Source organism: Schistocerca nitens, chromosome 2 (assembly GCF_023898315.1).
Source record: "Schistocerca nitens isolate TAMUIC-IGC-003100 chromosome 2, iqSchNite1.1, whole genome shotgun sequence".
Taxonomy (NCBI): Eukaryota; Metazoa; Arthropoda; class Insecta; order Orthoptera; family Acrididae; genus Schistocerca; species Schistocerca nitens.
The window spans coordinates 489,364,454-489,386,796 of record NC_064615.1 but is presented as its reverse complement, the minus strand read 5'-3'; the positions used below and the strand labels follow the sequence as shown (position 1 = coordinate 489,386,796).

At 43.5% G+C, this 22,343-nt stretch overlaps 1 protein-coding gene across 1 annotated transcript in view; it reads left to right on the top strand.

Moving 5' to 3' along the window:
- Positions 1-211: 211 nt before the first annotated feature.
- LOC126236431 (lysosomal acid glucosylceramidase-like) overlaps positions 212-22,343 on the top strand; it is a 153,251-nt gene continuing 131,119 nt past the window's right edge. The window contains exon 1 of the mRNA XM_049945733.1: positions 212-306. Within this exon, the coding sequence (XP_049801690.1) occupies positions 255-306 (52 nt within the window). The 5' untranslated portion in view covers positions 212-254. The remainder of the gene's footprint in view (positions 307-22,343) is intronic.

Sequence of the window (22,343 nt, the reverse complement as noted above, 5' to 3'; positions counted from 1 at the left end):
CGACAGATTTTGCGTAAAACAAGGTTTCGAGACTTAACGAGGAATAGCCTTCACTTTTATCGCTACATTATCCTCCTTTCGCATTTCATAGTACCTAACTGCCAGTTTTTCGATTTCGCCGCGTTTGTCGTGTACGCATTGTCAGCGAGCCGTTATCCTTGTTTCTGTGCCAGGGCACGTGTGCCCGCTAGCAGCAGTACATCGCCGTTCAGCGAGTGCGGCGGACGGCTCTGGGATCGCAACAACACGGCAGCATGGAGGCCGCTCTTCTGACGGCCGCAGTCTTACTGGTGGCTCTGAATGTCGGTAAGTGGTGCCAACGTGCGGGACACTGCGCTGGAACAAAAATGTTCAAATGTGTGTGAAATCTTATGGGACTTAACTGCTAAGGTCATCAGTCCCTAAGCTTACACATTACTTAACCTAAATTATCCTAAGGACACACACACACATACACATACACACACACACACACACACACACACACACACACACACACACACACACACACGAGGGAGGACTCGAACCTCCGCTGGGACCAGCCACACAGTCCATGACTGCAGCCCCTTAGACCGCTCGGCTAACCCCGCGCGGCTGCGCTGGAACGAACCTTCCTCAGAGATCAAATCTTCGTACTGGGTACTACACAGATTATTTTATATGAAGTAATTACAAATTAACAATTTCCGTTTCTTCCTTTATGCATACTGTGAAACCTTGTATCTTTTCAAATTTTATGATTCTAGGTCAAAGGGCAGTCGGTATTCTCATAACACGCGAGACTAGTGTTTCACAAACTTTCTTAGACCATTACCCCTGAGTGCAATCAGAGGTCAGATAGTACCCCTTCTGTCGTCTGCTGCCACCCTCTCCCACATTATCACCAACTTTAGCATGCAACTAAACTGTAGACTGAAAGATTTTTCTTTCTTTCTTTCTTTCTTTTTATTTTTAAAATGATGAAAGATGAAATTTAGTTTGTGTTTGTGTGTGTACGGGGTTTTGTGTGTGTCTGTGTACGTGTGCGTGTGTCAGAACAAATGACGAAGGAATTCGTGGTGCATCGCAAGTGCTACCCACAACTCCTTCTCAGATAAGAAAGCTAACTATCCACAGTCGTGGTAGACACTTACTACGAAACATACTTCCCTTGTACTAACTCCTCTCCATTGCGGCACTTGCTTTACCTTCACACTGCAGCCCCATTTAAAATCAAACAAGTTCAGATGTGATCACTATACTTACTGTTCGTAAATCACTTGGTTGCTGCACTCCTTACTTCCGAAATGGCAGAAATTGGGCGACTTCAGGCTGTTAATGCTTTGTGTCCAGCCACTCTAATAATAATAATAATAATAATAATAATAATGATAATGATAATAACACAGCTGTGTACAGCACTGCAGTAGCCCTTATGTAGTTACTACAGTGTCGTGCTCACAATTAATTCATTTATCTGTTTCGAAGCGAGTAGTGAAGAAATTTCTGGATTACTGCAGGTACTATCTATAACTTGGAGCAGACATTTGCTTGAGATGTTTAGTATTGTTGCACATATATCTCACTTTTATCATCAGCGATGTACGGGACAAAGCACAAAATATCTGTGGACTATACGAGGAGCCTGTAACCTCCACCGCATTAATGCTCCTAATTGAGAAAAAAAATTATTAATAACTTATATAATCAATATTAATTGTGATGATAGTAATGATCTTTTGAAAATTTAGTATCTTGACTGAAACAGAATCGAATTGTTTAGTTTTTACCCCTAAAGAAATTCATTTTATCTCTCAAGGGATAATTACTCTCATATTGGGAGCCACTGCGCTTGACCAATATTTGTAGATCTACTGCTGTCGTTGTCGGACAAAAAATTTATCATTTTTCATTTGCGTAACTGGTTTACATCTTGCTCTGAACTAACGGATTGCCAGTTCCCTCCATTTAAATTACGTAATTTTCAGCTTCATGGCAGATTAAAACTGTGCGTCGGACCAGGACTCGAACACGTAATCTTTATCTTGCGCGAGTAAGTCCTCTACCGACTGAGCTATGCAAGCTCCACTGGCGATCACCCACAATTTACTCACGAAAGACCTCAGGTTCGAGGCCCGGTGTGGCCCCCAGTTTCAGTGTTCCAGGAAGTTTAAAACCTGTGCGGACGCCGACAGAGAGTGAATATTCACTGTGGGAACTCAAGTCTCTGTCCATCTATTTGTATTCCGTCCCCTTCACCATAACGCAGTGCTCAGGTGTACATCCGATAGCTGACAAACTTGTTCTGTTTCTTGCGTCCTTTAAAACACGCCTCTTTAAATATCGTCAGATTTCCTTTTATATATATGATTTTGTTTTAGTTAATATACTGAAAAAAATTACCTAGTGTAATTTTAATGTATGTGAGTTCGGTTGCACAGCTCTGGGGTTTGCCGTTTTGTATACACAGTGCGTAGTCAGATATCACACTTACTCACCTCGTGAATATCAGACGGTTCAGTCAAGTGAATTGTGGACCTGACATTATGTTTTGTCACGTGTAGCAAAGAAATATACTGTAGTTTTGAGTACGTGTCTGATTCAACAGCCTCAGCCTGTAGAAGGATAGTCTAAATTCAGTGTCAGTTGAGTGAGTACATTAAGTAAGGTGTGGATAAGGTTCAAATACACAAAAGCGCCAAAGAAACTGTTATAGGCATGCGTATTCAAATACAGAGATTTGTAAACAGACAAAATACGGCTCTGCGGTCGGCAACGCCTATATAAGAAAACAAATGTTTGGCGCAGTTGTTAGATCGGTACTGCTGCTACAATGACAGGTTATCAAGATTTAAGTGAGTTTGAACGTGGTGTTACAGTCGACGCACCAGCGATGGGACACAGCATCTCCGAGGTAGTGATGATCTGGGAATTTTCCTATACGACCAATTCGTCGGAATGCACAATGAACATTAACGGATGCAGGTGATCAGACAGGACGCTTAAGTGCTTGTCATCCGTCAGAATCGTTTTTAGACGTATCAGAGCTCCCATATCACTGCAGCTGCACACGCCCCACACCATTACAGAGCCTCCACCAGCTTCGACAGTCCACTGCTGACATGAGGGTTAATGGATTCATAAGGTTGTCTTCATACCTGTACACGTCCATCCGTTCGATACAGTTTGAAACGAGGCTCGTCCGACCTGGCAACGTGTATCCAGTTATCAACAGTCCAATGTCGCTGTTGACGGACTCAGGCGAGACGTAGAGCTTCGAGTCGTGCAATCATCAAGGGTACACAAGTGGGCCTTCGGCTCCGAAAACCGATATCAATGATGTTTCGTTGAATGGTTCGCAAACTGACATTTGTTGATGGCCCTTGATGGACCAGCAATGAAATCTGCAGCAATTTGCGGAAGGGTTGCACTTCTGTCATGTTGAACGATTCTGTTCAGTTGTCGTTAGTCCCGTTCTTGCATGATCTTTTTCCAGCCGCAGCGATGTCGGAGATGTGTTTTACCGGATTCCTGATTTTCATGGTACACTCGTGAAATGGTCGTACGGGAAAATCCCCACCTCGTAGAAGCTGGTTCCCAGCGGTCGTGCGCTGACTATAACACCGCTTAAATCTTGATCATCTGCCATTGTAGCAGCAGTCACCGATCTAGCAACTGTGTCAGACACTTGTTGTCTTACATGAGCGTTGCCGACCGCAGCGCCGCATTCTGCCTGTTTACATATCTCTGTATTTGGGTACGCATGGCTATATCAGTTTCCTTAGCGCTTCAGTGTAATAGCGTAGGCTTACAGAAACTCGTCTCTGTGTTTTACGCTTACGTTAACTGGGTCTTAGGAGTCGTTTTATAAACCAATGTCTATGCTCTTTTTCACTTTCAGTGTAAATACGCGAAGTACCGTTAAGAGCAGACCAGTAAATCAGTCCAGAGTCTCATTTTCGTATCACCACCATGTCTACCTCCACAGCCTGACAGTCGTCAAATTTGTACCAACCACAGAGGCCCGAAAAATCTCAGCTCCCCGTCTCACTGCTGCACGCAGCGGCTTGCGTGCTACGGACGTATGACCTAAAATCCCGCGTCACCTCTGATTTGAGTGTGAGCTTCAAAATATACCACTGGCCATTAAAATTGCTACACGAAGAAGAAATGCAGATGATAAACGGGTATTCATTGGACAAATATATTATACCAGAACTGACATGTGATTACAATTTCACTCAATTTGGGTGCATAGATCCTGAGAAATGATTACCCAGAACACCCACCTCTGGCCGTAATAACGGCCTTGATACGCCTGGGCATTGAGTCAAAAAGAGCTTGGATGACGTGTACAGGTACAGCTGCCCATGCAGCTTCAACACGATACCACAGTTCATCAAGAGTAGTGACAGGCGTATTGTGACGAGCCGGTTGCTCGGTCAGAATGTGCTGGCCAGGGCAGCGGTCGAACATTTTCTGTATCCAGAAAGGCCCGTACAGGACCTGGAACATGCGGTCGTGCATTATCCTGCTGAATGTAGGGTTTCGCAGGGATCGAATGAAGGGTAGAGCCACGGGTCGTAACACTTCTGAAATGTAACGTCCACTGTTCAAAGTGCCGTTGATGCGAACAAGAGGGGACCGAGACGTGTAACCAATGGCACCCCATAACATCACGCCGGGTGATACGCCAGTATGGCGATGACGAATACACGCTTCCAATTTGCGTTCACCGCGATGTCGCCAAACACGGATGCGACCATCATGATGCTGTAAAATGAACCTGGATTCACCCGAAAAAATGACGTTTTGCCATTCGTGCACCCATGTTCGTCGTTGAGTACACCATCGGAGGCGCTCCTGTCTGTGATGCAGCGTCAAGGGTAACCGCAACCATGGTCTCCGAGCTGATAGTCCATGCTGCTGCAAACGTCGTCGAACTGTTCGTGCAGATGGTTGTTCTCTTGCAAACGCCCCCATCTGTTGACTCTGGGATCGAGACGTGGCTGCACGATCCGTTACAGCCATGCGGATAAGATGCCTGTCATCTCGACTGCTAGTGATACGAGGCCGTTGGGATCGAGCACGGCGTTCCGTATTGCCCTCCTGAACCCACCTATTCCACATTCTGCTAACAGTCATTGGATCTCGACCAACGCGAGCAGCAATGTCGCAATACGATAAACCGCAATCGCTATAGGCTACAATCCGACCTTTATCAAAGACGGAAACGTAATGGTACGCATTTCTCCTCCTTACACGAGGCATCACAACAACGTTTCACCAGGCAACACCGGTCAACTGCTGTTTGTGTATGAGGAATCGGTTGGAAACTTTCCTCATGTGAGCACGTTGTAGGTGTCGCCACCGGCGCCAACCTTGTGTGAATGCTCTGAAAAGCTAATCATTTCCATATCACAGCATCTTCTTCCTGTCGGTTAAATTTCGCGTCTGTAGCACGTCATTTTCTTGGTGTCGCAATTTTAGTGGCCAGTAGTGTAAATATTTTTTGACCCACGCCGGATTATGGCACATAGACTGGTGTCAGATGTGGAGGTTCGGGCTTCGATACCTGGCTGAGTACCTAAACTATGAAGTAAGGTGCCTCAGAGTATGAAAGATGAGATTTTATCTTAGGAAAAACTAGTCGCAGAGTTACGAGAGCGACGCGAGCAGCTCGCTGCGGTAATCTACGGAGGACGCCTTCTCAGCAGTTGCGACATCGCGGTCAGGGTCGCCGTCTCCCCGAGTCAGCAGCACAGAGTTCCGACGCTACGCCTGCACGAGACGTCGACGCTGCTCGATCAACAGGCGCAAATAGTCCTGTCTGACGCAACCAGCAAATAGTCTTGTCTGTCACATTAAGTTAATTCCTAGAGCTTTCTGTGGAATACAGATGTACTTAGAGAACGTGTGAAGAATTGTGATCTAGCATATGAACTTACGCCGAGCTATTGTAGTAGTGGTGGTGGTGGTGGTTAGTGTTTAACGTCCCGTCGACAACGAGGTCATTAGAGACGGAGCGTAAGCTCGGGTTAAGGAAGGATTGGGAAGGAAATCGGCCGTGCCCTTTCAAAGGAACCATCCCGGCATTTGCCTGAAACGATTTAGGGAAATCACGGAAAACCTAAATCAGGATGGCCGGAGACGGGATTGAACCGTCGTCCTCCCGAATGCGAGTCCAGTGTTATTGTAGTAGTACGATAATAAAATTTGTAGCAACTATAAGAGTGGGAGCCGTACGAAGGAAACTTCACCAGCAGACGAAAGTTCGCGTTCTTGGCTTGCTAGAAGAAACTGAGATGCTGTATAACTTGACTCATAACCCAGAGTTCGCATTAAACGATCAAACTACACTTATGATCATGTTTCTTATAAATAAATACGAATTCCTTAAACGCTTCTGCCACATCTCCAGGTCTGACTTCTCAAGTTTCCATGGTTACCTTGTGTCGCAACTACGAGGATGAGTCAAATGAAAACATTAAATATGTAATAACAAATCGAAATTTCGCGCCGTTATCCTGTAAGTTGGTAAGCGCGTTACAAACAGCGTGCAGAATGGCCTGTAGGTGGCAGGACAGTGCAGATGCACACATACCGTCACAGTATCGGTATAAAGATGGCCGCCCCACTTGCGACTTGCACCAGGGAAATTCATCGACGAATGAAAGTTCAGTACGGTGATGCATGTTTGTCACAGCAGCAAGTCTACGGATGGAGTAGGAAGTTCGCATATGGTGTGACTTCAGTGGAAAACGTTCCTCGTCCAGGTCAGGCACAACGAGTGTGACACCACAGAACATTGCAGCAGTTGAAGCCATAGTGAAGGAAAACCGCCGAGTGACACTGAATGACACAGCAGCATGTTTACGATTAGTCATGGGTCAGCACATCAAATTGTGCATGATGGCCCTCCTGCAAAGTGTCTGCAAGATGGGTGCCACGGCAGCTGACCCCAGAAATGAGAGAACGACTTGTTCATGCTTGTGAAGGACTTCTTCGGCGCTTTGAACGAGAAGGTGATGGCTTCCTTGCAAGAATCGTTACTGGGGACGAAACCTGGGTTCACTACCACCAACCGGAAACGAAGAGAGCGAGCAAGGAATGGCGCCATTCCTCATCACCAAAACCAAAGAAGTTTCTAACAGAACCATCAGCAGGGAAGGTTATGCTGACTCTCTCTTGGGACGAAAAAGGCGTCATTTTGGAGCACTGCATGCCTAGAGGGACCACTGTCACCAGTGCATCATACACAGATCTAAGAACCTTCAACATCGCAACGCGTCAGCAATCGTTGGTTAATATATTAAAAACTAGAAACCCGCCTCGATTGCGTAAAAAGCACCTAGTGTTAACCTAGGTTTCGGCGTAGATAACTACACCTTCTTCAGAACAATAAAACCCACAAGTGCCTAAGTAGACCTTTGTCAATGATTAAAAGAACACCATAGCTAAACATTTATAAACGAAAAAAGGGAAAACACAAACAGTACATATGTAAAAAGTCTAAACCCTACTTAACTTAATGGTGTAACCTCCACCTCACACCGGCCTATGTTCGCTGGGCCGTGATCCGCCATAAACTGCAGCTACGAATGGTCCATTGGTAGCTGGTCCGCATATCACAGCACCTTCTTCCTGTCAGTTAAATTTCGCGTCTGTAGCACGTCACTTTCGTGGTGTAGCAATTTTAATGGCCAGTAGTGTATTTAGTCTCCTTGCGATATGAGAACGGAGGGGTAACGTAGCGTTCCCCTGCAGAAGGGGGCCATGTTGCCACTGAGCTAGCTAGGTCGCACTATTAGGCCCTAACTGTGGTATTGTTGATTAATAGAGTGATTCATAAATTTAGATACGAGATTCGTTATTGACTCTGTGTGGAATGGCCCTCCTGCAATCAAATAATGAATTTGACAGCCCGTTGTTACGCCATCAGTCAGAATCTTTCAGATTATTCATCTGAAATGACAACGAACTATCAAGTGAAATTAGCACGACAATTATGAACCACACCAGCAGGTAAATTGACTGTCGTGCAGTTGCAAAACGCATTCTACAATGTTTCCAGATCGCCATTACACTAGCGACGGGAGGAATTCGTTTGCTCAGCCGTCGTGCGAAGCTGGCTAGCATCTGTGGAGCTCACCTTTCGAAGACGCGGCTGCACCGCCTGTCATCGCGTTTACTGGCAGCAAAAATTCTGAACCATTGCCCAATGATTTTTATCTAAAATCTTAGTTACGAATAATATGAAGACTCATCGACTGTAGATCAGACATAATAAAGTGCAGGCGAATTATTTAGACGGCCCTTCTCTTCAGTAGTTGTAATTATTTTTACACCGAACTGAGAAACTCATTAGCTAGACACGAGTTACTTGTTTTTGTTTTCCATTACCTGCCCTGATTATCCTGTAAAGATTATGAGGGGATGTGACTTTCTCTTCTTCTTATCATTATGAACTTACGACTACCTTTTCTTAAGAAAGAAATGGCTCTGAGCACTATGCGACTTAACTTCTGAGGTCATCAGTCGCCTAGAACTTAGAACTAATTAAACCTAACTAACCTAAGGACATCACACACATCCATACCCGAGGCAGGATTTGAACCTGCGACCGTAGCGGTCACGCGGTTCCAGACTGAAGCGCCTTTAACCGCACGGCCACACCGGCCGGCTCTTTTCTTAAGAACACTTTCATTGTATGACATACGGATTCAAATCAAAAAGAGCCTTGCGAATGTGCGCGAAGAAAATTAAATTCGTGCTCCTGTTAACACGAAGGAAGCGGCATCAACATATTTAAAAAGGAGCATAAAAAGCTGAGAGTATTGCCTCTAATGTGCGAAATATGCCTTCATTAAGCGATACTGCTACACTCTACAATAATCAGAATAACGAACAGTATCATGTACTTTTATTAATTACAGTATGATGGCTGATACCGGTTTGTCAGTGAAAGCGAAATGTCTGTGATGAATGGCCGTGTCAACATACAGTGCATTTCAGACGGAGGGAAACCAAAGTATCAGTAAGAGGTCCATCAGTCTTTGAGGCTAGGTGTCTACGCAGCACTCCGCAACTGGCGATGTTCACTTTACCATTAGTTCCGGATTTTTCATACTAGCGAAGCCTCTACGGTATCAGAAACTTCATACAGGAATCAACATACTGTAATTGTTAAAACAGATCATTGCATTACATAGTACTCTACTTTTAGCCGAATATAACTGAGTCGGTGTCCCTAGTTTTAATTTCATTTCATCTTCTCATGACATGCAGAATGAGTCCGAACTGCTCTAAAAGTAGTGTTGCCTACGTTGTGAAACCTGGAAGACCATGTTGTATTGGCTGACAATTAGAACTGTTTGCAATCACGCGCCAAGCTCTTCATTGTTGTACGGGATCGTCTCTTACTAGCAACTTGTTGCTTACTGCCGCAATTCGTCGCTTGCTGCAGTTTCTGTGGTAATCCCCAGGGCCGCTTCGAGAAGACTTTTCCACACGAGCGACTAGTCATTAGGCGCGCCTGCCCCCTCTCCCCCATTTTCCCTTGTGCATTCTCATCAATGTCACTTTTCGCTACCAACTGTGATATGCATAATATACAAATCCTATATTGGTGAGACAGGGGCGCCGCAAGCGACCGCTACTGATTTGACGGTCCTGCACTCAAATTTCACTGCCGTGCCGCCTGTGGCGCCCCTCTCAGCTTGGCAGCCAAAGCGGCGACTTGTGTCGCTTGCTCCTGAAACCGCCCCTGTTAATTCCATATATAATTTGCATAACAAAGGATGCCGTGTGGCACACAAATGAAATGATGGCGATGGTCAGTATGATACAATTTGATAAATAATTAGTTCAATGCCACCTACCTTTCAATGTTCAGAGTTTTACTGAAAGTTGGCACGTCCTGCATGTACGTTGCAAAGAGCGTAATACATTTTTGCAGACACATTTCCGTCTACACCTCACTTTTGATGCGATACCTCGACTTCACGAGTTGTCTCCTCTTTGCAAAAGCTCAAAACAGCTGCCGAAAGCCGATATACTGGCTGCTCCTCAGTGTTTTATGATACTAGAAAATGCCTAGTGTATTCTATTGGAAAGGTTCATTATAAAACTTCTACACAGGAATTTTCACCTCTGACAATTTTTGTGACCTAATTATATTTGGAAACCGCAAAAGAAGAGAGTCGATTCGTTTGAGGTGTAGTTTTACACAAGAATGATTAAAATTGTCTGACAAGATAAAAAATGAGTATCTTAGCTGCTGAATCGAGGACGAAAGGAGTACGTGAAAAATTTTAACTTAAACAGGGTGGTGGAAGAAGTGTTAAGGTAGTAGGAGAGAACATCCTCGGCATTAGGGTGCAAAAGCTGTAAGGGAGGACAGATATTGAAATACATGCATCATATACCTGAAAATGTTGAATGGATAGGTGGCAGTGAACTAATTATTTATCAAGAAGTCTGAATCAAATCATTCTGACGACAGGTGGCAACAGAGCACTTCATTAGAGAACCGTGTACTATCGTAAATTGCAGTTGTCCGAAGACTGCTTTCATACAGTTCTCTACTCTAATTCAACAAGTCCATTATCTCTACATATCTGCCCCAACTTTCTGCCACTTGGACCATTGTACCATATTTAAATCGCGGTCTTTCTCAACTGTTTTTCCCCTTCCGCTCTCCCCCACCTTCCATCCATTACCAAAGCACGGTTCCTTAAAGCCTCATGATGTGTCATGCAAAACGGTCCCTGCTTTTAGTCAAGTTGTGAAATAAATATCTTTCCTTCCCAAATCGATTCAGTACCTCTGCATTGCATGATATACCCTTCTAATCTTCAGCATTCTTCTGAAGCACCACATTTCAAAAGCTTATATTTTTTTCTTGTCTGAATCACGTTTCAGTGCTGTTCAAGATTACACTTCAGAAAAACATCTTCTGAAAAGACGTTCCAACATTTAAATTTGTATTGGTTGTAAACGAATTTCTCATTTCCATGCTGTTGCTGTTACACCCAGCTTTTTATATTCTCTCTACCTCAGCATCTTCATTTATTTTGCTGCCTAAATAACAAAACTCATCTACTACTTTTGGTGCCCTATGTCCTAATCTAATTCCCTCAACATCCCATGTCTTATTTCGACTACATTTGAGTATCCTTGCCCTACTTCTTTTGTTATTTATCATATCACCTCTTTTCATGATGCTATCCTCCCATTCAGCCGTTCCTCCAAGTCTTTTTCCGTTAGTGACAAGATTACAATATCATCGGCTAAACTCAAAGTTTTTTTTCTCTGATCAATAATTTACTTTATACGTTTTCCCCTGGTATCCTTGACTGGTTGCTCAATGCATAGAAGTAGTAGGGCAGAGGGGGTATCAGCATATTTTGTTACTGTGGGTTGCATACATTCAGGGGCAAGCATACATGCAGGGGCAGACTCGATTGATTTATTACCCTCTCCCACTCGCCTTAACCTGTTGTTCTTGTAATTGGTTCATGACCCCCTGGGAATTGGTTTCTAATCCCCTGGGGATAATCTCTCCTTCTGAGGAACCCACAGCCATCCCCCTCCTGCTTCTTCCATCCCATCCCTTTTCTCTCCTCTCACCGATGCAAGCACACTTTTGCTATCAAATTTATTGACTAATTAATTATATCGGTCAATTAATTAACTCCTTCCCCTCTGGCAAATCCCCAAGCTGTCATTTCCCACCGCCCCACTCCTGCTCCCATCCCCCACCTGGAATTCAGTGGGAAAAGAACTCAATCAGTGCTATGGAGGAAGGATCTCATAACAGTATAAAACTCAGTTTGTGGGGGTTTGGTGGGAAAAGCTCACATCCAGCATCTACATGTCCTAATTACGCCATTACACTGCTGAACCGAGTGAGGTGGCGCAGTGGTTAGCACTCTGGACTCACACACGGGAGGGGGATGGTTCAAACCCATGTCTTACCATCCTGATTTAGATCTTCTGTTCTTTCCCTATATCGCTTCAGGTAAATTCCAGGATGGTTCCTGTGAAAGGGCACAGCCGACTTCCTTCTCCATTCCTCCTCAAACTGATGGGACTGATGACCTCAGTGTTTGTTCCCTGCCCCCAAATCAACCAACCAACCAACACTGCTGCAGATTGGAAGTGTTATCTTGTTGGAGTATTTTAGTGTGTGTGCTGACTTTGACATGTGGAGATCCACTGAGCTAGTGCACAATTCCACCATCAAAGGACATCTCAAGCCCATCCCTCATCCCTCCCTCAACACCTCTCCCAGAAAAATCGGTGGCAAAAAAAGACTCAGTCTGTGCTGGAGAGGAAGTATCTCAAGACATGAAATTCAGATCAATGTCAGTAATATATTGTTGCATAGTCTTCCTTTAATCAGTCTGTGGCCGACAAGGATCCCCCACTTGGGTAGAGCTCACATCTGTACCCTCACCCCCATTTCCTATGGTGTAATAACTGTAAGCACTGAGGAATGGAATGAAGAGCAGTATAGTAGCTGCCATTTAGGGTCTTCCACACAGGTATCATCTAGGTGCTGCCACAGAGGTCAAAACCCATCCAGTGTCCTAATTGCAGATCAAGATACTAAATATTACTGACTATGGACTGGATGTCAGCCTACTTTGATCTCACAGCCCTGAACAATGCATCAAATGGCGGCAACTCTTTGATATTGATACCTGGGATATTCCTATCGAAACACATAGTCACATGCAAAGTTTTCATATATTTTTAGGTTTCAGATACATATTTCAACAGTTTTTGTGATAATATTTACTATATAAGTGACTTATTAGTGGTTTCTTCGTTCACCTCCGCCTTTATTGTGTTGTGACCTGATATTTGTGAGTGTTTAGTATCGAGAAACTTAACCTCTTACCTGTGTTTACATTCCGCACTGACCAGTTGCAGGTGTAGCGGCGCATCGAAAGCTAAGTACTAGTTAATTGTTTGCGTATAGTGGTTTATTTAGGAACTTCAGTAGTCTTCAACCGGTGTTCTTGGTGTTTTCTGGTGAAATAATTTCAGAAGAAATTTTTGGGAACTGATTTCAGTTTCGTTACTGTGTCATTAGACGTTTGATTTTCTTTCTGTGTTAGTCTTTTGTTATATTCTCATTTGCTGTTGATTAATACTGTTAATAATAGTAGTTACTTCCGTTGTAGAGTAAGTTTGTGATTATTGTAGTCAGGTTTTTAACATCTTCTTATTGTACTAGCGGAACTTAGATAAAGTAGTTTTCTTGTTTCAATAACTGTAAAAGTTTACCATGAGTGAGAAGTGTGGGCTTTGCCGTAGGTTCGTGAGTAGTGGATTGCGGTGTGAGACTTGTTCGAAGTATTTTCACTGGGGGGAATGCAGTGGGAAAGCCAGTGGGCATTTTGGTGAGATCCTCTCCTGGAACTGCAGGTTATGTAGCAAGAGTAAGGTGATAGAGGAGCAGGAGAGTAAGATCTGTGCCCTTCAGGTGCAGTTGAAGAACGCACAGGAGGAGCTAGATAGGATGAGTCGGGAGAAGGGCGTTGGGGAATGGGAGCTGGCTATTGGCAAGAGATCTGCTAGGAGAAGGAGATTTTCAGATAGTTTTACTATTGGTGTTTGCAATAGATATGACCAACTGTCAGAGTCTAGTGGAGAGGAATCTCTAGTAGCTGTAGATGTAGGAAGTATGCAGCAGACCTCAGCAGTTACGGTGGCTAGGACAGTTGCAAAGTCTAAGAGAAAGAAGAAGGTTCTGCTGTTAGGTAGTTCTCATGGTAGAGGTGTAGGCCAGCAGTTGCAGGAAGTGTTGGGGAGTGAGTACCAGGTCACCAGCATCGTCAAGCCTAATGCAGGATTGGCTCAGGTGACTGTTAACATAGGGGGGTTATGCAGGAATTTACTAAAGAGGATCAGGAAGTGATTGTGGGTGGGGCTGGTAATAGTATTGATAGGGATGGGGAGTATGACATAGATGGTGACCTGGAAAAGATAGCCACTCAGACTGGCAACACGAATGTGCATTTCGTGGAACTGTTTCAGCGTCACGATCGGCCTCATCTTAATACAGCCGTCAAGCGTAATAACATGAGACTTGGGGGTGCGCTGATGACAGAAGGCATGAGTCACATTTCAGTGGTGTCGGTGGAGTGGACGGTTTTCACTAGACATGGCCTGCACCTCAACAGGTATGGACAGGGGAGGTTGGCAAAGCTTATAGGCGACAGCATAGGTGGGGGTGGTGGGATCACTCATGGGAAAATTCCTCTACTAGTGGGTGTTAGAGCTGCACCTTTTTTAGATTGAAGTCAGCTGATAGGTATTCCTGCTTAAGGGAAGTCTCTCTAACAAAGAAACCACTTTCGACAAAGCTTATGTATCCGAGTAATGAGAGAATTAGTATACTTCATCAAAATATACAAGGTATTAGAGATAAAGTTGGTGAACTGCTTATAGATGTTGACTCTGAAATTATTGGTATCTCTGAACACTTCTTAAATAAGGAGATAATTCAGAGACTTCCTTTACCAGGATACAGGTTGGCTGGCAGCTTTTCTAGGAGCTCTTTGCGGTGTGGCGAAGTAGCCATGTATGTGAAAAACGGCATCCCATTTGAGTCAATTGAAGTTTCGAAGTACTGCACTGAAAAGGTGTTTGAATGTTGTGCAAGTGTGGTTAAAATTAGAGGAGTTAAACTTCTAACTGTTGTTATTTATTGATCCCCAGACTCCGATTTCACAAGATTTTTCTTAAAGCTAGAGGAGGTTCTTGGTTCACTTTATAGGAAATACAAAAAGTTAGTTATTTGTGGTGACTTCAATATTAATTGTATAAGTGATTGTGCAAGGAAAAGAATGCTGGTAGACCTCCTTAATTCATATAATCTTATGCAAACCGTATCCTTTCCATCAAGAGTGGAAAGGAACACTAGAGCAACCATAGACAACATTTTTGTTCATTCCTCATGACTAGAAGGGCATTCTGTAGCAAAAAAGTGAATGGCCTTTCAGATCATGATGCACAAGTTTTAACTCTAAAAGATTTTTGTGCTGCAACACATATTAAATATAGTTATCAACTTTTTAGGAAAGCTGATCCAGTTGCTGTAGAGACCTTTGTAAACCTTATCAAGGAACAAGAGTGTCAAGATGTTTATAGTGGTGATACAGTAGACGATAAATATAATGCTTTCCTCAAGACTTTTCTCGTGCTCTTTGAAAGTTGCTTTCCGTTAGAACGTTCAAAACAGGGTACTAGCACAAACAGGCAGCCTGGGTGGCTGACTAGAGGGATAAGAATATCCTGTAGAACAAAGTGGCAATTATATCATAACGTTATAAACAGTAAAAATCTAAATGCAGCAGCCCATTACAAACAGTATTGTAAGGTGCTTAAAAAAGATATTAGGAAGGCAAAAAGTGTGTGGTATGCAGATAGAATAGCTAAGTCTCAGGATAAAATAAAAACCATATGGTCAGTCGTAAAGGAAGTGGCTGGTCTGCAGAGACAGGTCGAGGATATAGAATCAGTGTGTAGTGGGAATGTCCGTGTTACTGATAAGTCGCATATATGTACAGTATTTAATGATCACTTTCTGAATATAGCAGGTGAACTAAATAGAAACCTAGTCCCAACAGGGAATCATATAGCGCCTTTAGAAAAAAGTGTTCCGAGACTGTTACCTGAAATGGTTCTCCATGATACTGACAAGAGGGAGATTGAGTTAATAATTAAATCACTAAAGACCATGAACTCTCATGGATATGACGGGGTATCTAGCAGAATACTGAAGTATTGTTCTATGTATGTTAGCCCAATACTTAGCCATATCTGTAACTTTTCCTTTAGGAGTGGTCAGTTTCCTGACCGATTAAAGTACTCGGTAGTGAAGCCACTTTATAAAAAGGGAGACAGGGATAATGTTGACAATTATAGACCTATTTCTATGCCATCGGTTTTTGGTAAAGTTATCGAGAAGGTTGTATATACAAGGTTACTGGAGCAATTAAATTCACATAATTTGCTGTCAAATGTGCAGTTTGGTTTTAGAAATGGTTTAACAACTGAAAATGCTATATTCTCTTTTCTCTGTGAGGTTTTGGACGGATTAAATAAAAGGTTGCGAACATTAGGTGTTTTCTTTGATTTAACGAAGGCTTTTGACTGTGTTGACCACAAAATATTACTGCAGAAGTTGGACCATTATGGAGTAAGGGGAGTAGCTTACAATTGCTTCGCCTCTTACTTTAAGAACAGAAAGCAGAAGTTAATTCTCCGCAATATTAAGAGTGGTAGTGATGTTCAGCCCCAATGGGGCACTGTTAAGTGGGGCGTTCCCCATGGGTCGGTGCTGGAGCCGCTGCTGTTTCTTATTTATATAAATGATCTGCCTTCTAGTATTACAGGTGATTCAAAAATATTTCTGTTTGCTGATGACACCAGCTTGGTAGTGAAGGATCTTGTGTGTAATACTGAAACATTATCAAATAGTGTAGTTCATGAAATAAGTTCGTGGCTTGTGGAAAATAATTTGATGCTAAATCACACTAAGACTCAGTTTTTACAGTTTCTAACTCACAATTCAACAAGAACTGATATTTTAATCAGACAGAATGGGCATATTATAAGCGAGACGGGCCGAAGTGGCCGTGCGGTTAAAGGCGCTGCAGTCTGGAACCGCAAGACCGCTACGGTCGCAGGTTCGAATCCTGCCTCGGGCATGGATGTTTGTGATGTCCTTAGGTTAGTTAGGTTTAACTAGTTCTAAGTTCTAGGGGACTAATGACCTCAGCAGTTGAGTCCCATAGTGCTCAGAGCCATTTTTGAACCATAAGCGAGACGGAACAGTTCAAGTTCCTAGGCGTTCGGATGGATAGTAAGCTGTTGTGGAAAGCTCATGTTCAGGATCTAGTTCAGAAACTAAATGCTGCTTTATTTACCATTAGAACAGTATCTGAAATAAGTGACATTTCAACACGAAAAGTAGTCTACTTCGCATATTTTCATGCGCTTATGTCATATGGTATTACTTTTGGGGGTAATTCTTCTGATTAAAGAATGGTATTTTTGGCTCAAAAATGGGCTGTTCGAGCTGTATGTGGTGTAAGTTCAAGAACCTCTTGTCGAACCCTATTCAATAGTCTGGGAATTCTGACATTGCCCTCACAGTATATATTTTCTTTAATGTCGTTTGTTGTTAGCAATATTAGCCTATTCCCAAGAGTTTGCAGCTTTCACTCAGTTAATACTAGGCAGAAATGAAATCTGCATGTGGAATGCTCTTCCTTGACTCTTGTGCAGAAAGGAGTGCACTATTCTGCTGCATCCATCTTCAATAAGCTACCACAAGAACTCAAAAATCTTAGCAGTAGCCCAAACGCTTTTAAGTCTAAACTGAATAGTTTCCTCATGGCTCACTCCTTCTATTCTGTCGAGGAGCTCCTGGAAGAGCTGAAAAATTAAGCAAATTCCAGTGTTACAGTGTTGATTTTCTTTATTTAAACTTACGAATTGTCGCCTGAAAACGTTTCTTGTATTTCATTTTATCTGTTTCTACTATCGTGTTATAATTTCATGTATTGACTCGTTCCATGACCATGGAGACTTCTCCTTAATTTGGTCCCACGGAACAATAAATAAATAAATAAATAAAATGCTTACTGTCTCTCCCTCTCTGGGCAGCGGATGTGTGGTGTGTACAACGGTAACCCCTCGTTTCTCCTGAACAAAGTAGGGAATACCTGGTAAAACACCAACTGTGGATGTCTTGCATATGTTCTCCCACTCTAGCAGACTGATTGACGAATTAATTAAAATCGATATCCTCTACATGACATCCTATTGGTGGACACTAGGACTAGTATATCTGCAGGATTCGACCCCGCAACTGCCTGGTTTCAAACGCTTCTGGTTTTTCTGTCCCTTTTCTCATGTTGATGGATAATAGCACAGTTACATCTTTTGATAGAACATCGATTACGTTGGAGGTAGCTGAGAATTCCAAATCTCAGCTCAATTGCATGCTATATCCTTAAACAATCTGTGGAGGGTTTGAGTAGGTGTGTGTGCTCACACTACCATGATTGGAAACAATAAATTGACCAGTGGGATATTTGACGTTGGAAGCGGTACTGTGTAAAATGATAGTTGGAATTTAAAATTGTGGTTTGAATTTACACTGTTACAGTTGTGGAATTCCTAACCACTAAAGGTCTGATAAGTGTATTTTATAAAGCACTATAGCATTCCTAAATTTATTCTCTCAGCTGCACCAGGATAAGGAAAGAGGAGGACAGGGTCTACCCTCTGATAGGACAATAACAACAACAAATACCACTACAAGACAGAGTGCTTGCAATGAACTGAGAAGTGCTAAACCACGATCCTAGTAGTCATCAAGGCTAGATGCCTGAGATCATTGATAACTCTCCTAGTTGTTCCCCACTCACTTCCTAGATGTCCACACTCAGTGCGCCCATCCTCTCGTACACCACCAGTGCCAACACTCAGTGGCTAGAGAAAACTGCAGCTGTGACCGCATCAACAGTCGTGAACATATGTGTCTGCCAGAGTGCACTATCCCTGCAGTGGAGGGCATATGGGGATGACTGCAGTGGTAGCAACTCGACTGTTAGCAAAACTTCCAATGCCAACACTTAGCAGTTATCCATACTGAATCACTCAGTTTTACACAGAGAATACGTGCAATACACGCAATTGCAAAGACAGCCCAATGCATAATGAGCATTAGTTCACTATTCAGCTATACAGAGAACGCCATGAGGGCCACTGCCAGGACTTGGTTCCCTCGCTATGGGCAAGAACTGACTAGTTGGCCAGCTGGAACGTTTCTTTGTACCGTCCGCTCGTGACATCCTTAAGTCAGAAACGTCAATTTTTTTCCAGTCACTGGCTACCTCTTCCACGGACCCAGCTAGCCGGCAGAGTTGTTCACATATTTATGACTGTAATTACAATTAAATGTTACGTTTGAGACACCAGTCTGGTGACATTCGACAGTGAGCAAAGTGTCGGGAATAACTCCTCCTGATGGCTGTGACTCTTGGATGAATCTCACGTTGAAATATCAATATCTATATTCTCCTAATGACTGGACATAATTTTCCACAAAAAAATTTTCGTTCCCCTTACGGCTATCGATCCACTGGACTCTCTGTTTTCCATATAAAATCTATACCTCGCTAACTTCCAGACATAGTCTTCTTCTTTGCACATATTGTAACAGTGATCACAGTAACTTGACACCCCAACACATACTTTATGAGCCTGCTGATCACAGCGAATCTATCACACATTCCCTACTAAGTATAATGCTTCGCCAATGACAGAATGCTGGTGGTACCAAACAATATTGAGCGAAAATCCGAGGTGGATCGATGTGCTCCGTTTGTTTTTATTGTTAGTGGTACCAGTGTGTGTTCGGAAGAGAGACATAATCGTCTTCTAAGCGATTAGGTATCAAAAATCTGATCGAAAAGGGTAGGTGACTGTCACCCTGCATAAAAGCAATCTTGGTTTTACAGGCACACAGAAGTATCGCTAACGATATCCATGTTTCGAATGAAGTGCTCTTCCATACAAATACTGCGACATTGAATACAGACAGTGATCGTGGAGGTGTGTATTAACAGACCGAAACTGCAGGTGCTGGCGGTGTAAGCTCGTATTACAGTTACCCTCATCACGAAATTATATTTGCAGCCTCCTCATGCTGCTGCTACACTATGTCATCAAAAGTGTTTGGACACCTGGCTGAAAGTGACTTTCAAGTTCGTGGTGCCCTCTATCGGTAATGCTGGAATTCAGTATCTTGTTGGCCCACCCTTAGCCTTGATGACAGCTTCCACTCTCGCAGGCTTACGTTCAGTCAGGTGCTGGAAGGTTTCTTGGGGAATGGCAGCCCATTCTTCATGGAGTGCTGCACTGACGACAGGTATCGATGTCGGTCATTGAGGCCTGCACGGAGTCGGCGTTCCAAAACAAGCCACTTCGGCGACTTGCGCGTTGATGGGGATGAAATGATGATGATTAGGACAACACGACACCCAGTCCCTCAGCGGAGAAAATCTCTGACTCAGCCGGGAACCGAACCAAGGCTCTTGTGATTGACAGTCGGTCGCGCTGACCACTCAGCTACCGAGGGCGGACAAGCCAATGGTGTACTATAGGATTCAGGTCAGGACTCTGTGCAGGCCAGTCCATTACAGGGATATTATTTTCGTGTAACCACTCCGCCACAGGCCGCGCATTATGAACAGGTGCTCGGTCGTGTTGAAAGATGCAATCGCCATCCCCGAATTGCTTTTCAGCAGTGGAAAGCAAGAAGGTTCCTAAAACGTCAATGTAGGCCTGTGCTGTGACAGTGCCATGGAAAACAACGAGGGGTGCAAGCCACCTCCATGATAAATACGACCACACCGTAACACCACCGCCTCCGAATTTTACTGTTGGCAATACACATGCTGGCAGATGACATTCACCGGGCATTTGCCATACCCACACCCTGCTATGGGATCGTCACTTTGTGTACGGTGATTCGTCACTCCGCACAACGTTTTTCCACTGTTCAGTCGTCCAACGTGTACGCTCCTTACACCAAGCGAGGCGTTGTTTGGCATTTATCGGCGTTATGGGTGGCATATGAGCAGCCGCTCGACCATGAAATCCAAGTTTTCTCACCTCTTTCCTAACTGTCATAGTCCTTGCAGTGGATCCTGATGGAGTTTGGAATTTTATGATGGTCTCGATAGGTGTCTGTCTATTACACATTATGACCCTCTTCAACTGTTTGCGGTCTCTGTCAGTCAACAGACGAGGTCAGCCTGTACGCTCTTGTGCTGTACGTGGCCCATCAGCTTCCACTTCACTATCAGGACGGAAACAGCGGACCTAGGGATGTTTAGGAATGTTGAAATCTTGCTTACAGACATATGACACAAGTGACACCCAATCACCTGACTATGTTCGAAATCCATGAGTTCCGTGGAGTGCCCCATTCTGCTCTCTCACGATTTCTAATGACTACTAAGGTCGCTGATATGGAGTAGCTGGCAGTAGGTTGCAGCACAATGCAGCTAATATGAGAAACGTATGTTTTTTGGGGATGTTTGGATATTTTTGATCACATAGTATAGATATTTCCCACGTTAACGAATAATATTTGTAACCCAATCTATTTCGATACCGTGTACCGTGTAGACAGTGTAATAGAGGTTCTGTGATATATCCACGGAGGTTATAGGCGAGAATGATCATATATAGTAGATGGTGTGCTGTGTGAAGAATCACATAAATAATGCATCACTGGATTGAATTCATAAGAAATGTACAAAATCCTAAGACCAATACAATGGCTTTTCAGATCTATTGTGTTCTGGTAGAAATTCTGTTTGTGATTTGGATTAAGTCTCTCCATTCAACTACACACTTGCACTGGATCCTATGGAGATGTCATTTTAATATTTACAGCCACTGATGCATCAAATTGTGACACTCTCATATTTCGGAACGTGTCACCTTTTTCAGACCTATCCGCTAATGAGCCCATACAGCAAAACTCCAGCATAGTTTTAGACAGTCCCTCTGCATCTTGAAACTGTTCCTCAGCCTCTGCCCCACCTCCATGCAACTTTGTCCTTGTGATCATTCCAGGTTATGCTGAAACTAAACAGAAGTTAGAGAGCACTATATATACCACCTTCTGCATCCAATGGACAAACAGTGTGAACTGAGTTAATACAACAGGACCATGTTTTGACAACTCAGTGGAAATGGGAACATGTTGTCGTAGCTCCACCAACAGTGTAGAATGTGTAAGGCCAGCGCCAAACGAAGCTTTCTCCTGTAACACTAGGTGGTAGAAAAGACAGTATGAACAGTTACTCTGCTGCTTCTTGTTGGGAAAATTATGGAGACTTCACATCATATGGGAACTGGAAGAAGGGTGAAGATTTTGCTGCTGCTTTGCAGCTCATTACCAAACTACATAAAGGTACTGCAGTCTGAAGTAGATCTGTGCCTCTCAGGGTGCATTAATGCCTGTTACCAAACATTCTCTCCCTCCTCATTATTTTGTACCATCCAACAGACAAAAACTAAGAACCATAAAAAAATGGCTCTGAGCACTATGGGACTCAACTGCTGAGGTCATTAGTCCCCTAGAACTTAGAACTAGTTAAACCTAACTAGCCTAAGGACATCACAAACATCCATGCCCGAGGCAGGATTCGAACCTGCGACCGTAGCGGTCTTGCGGTTCCAGGCTGCAGCGCCTTTAACCGCACGGCCACTTCGGCCGGCTAAGAACTATAAAATCTTCACTAATGTCACCTGGTGAG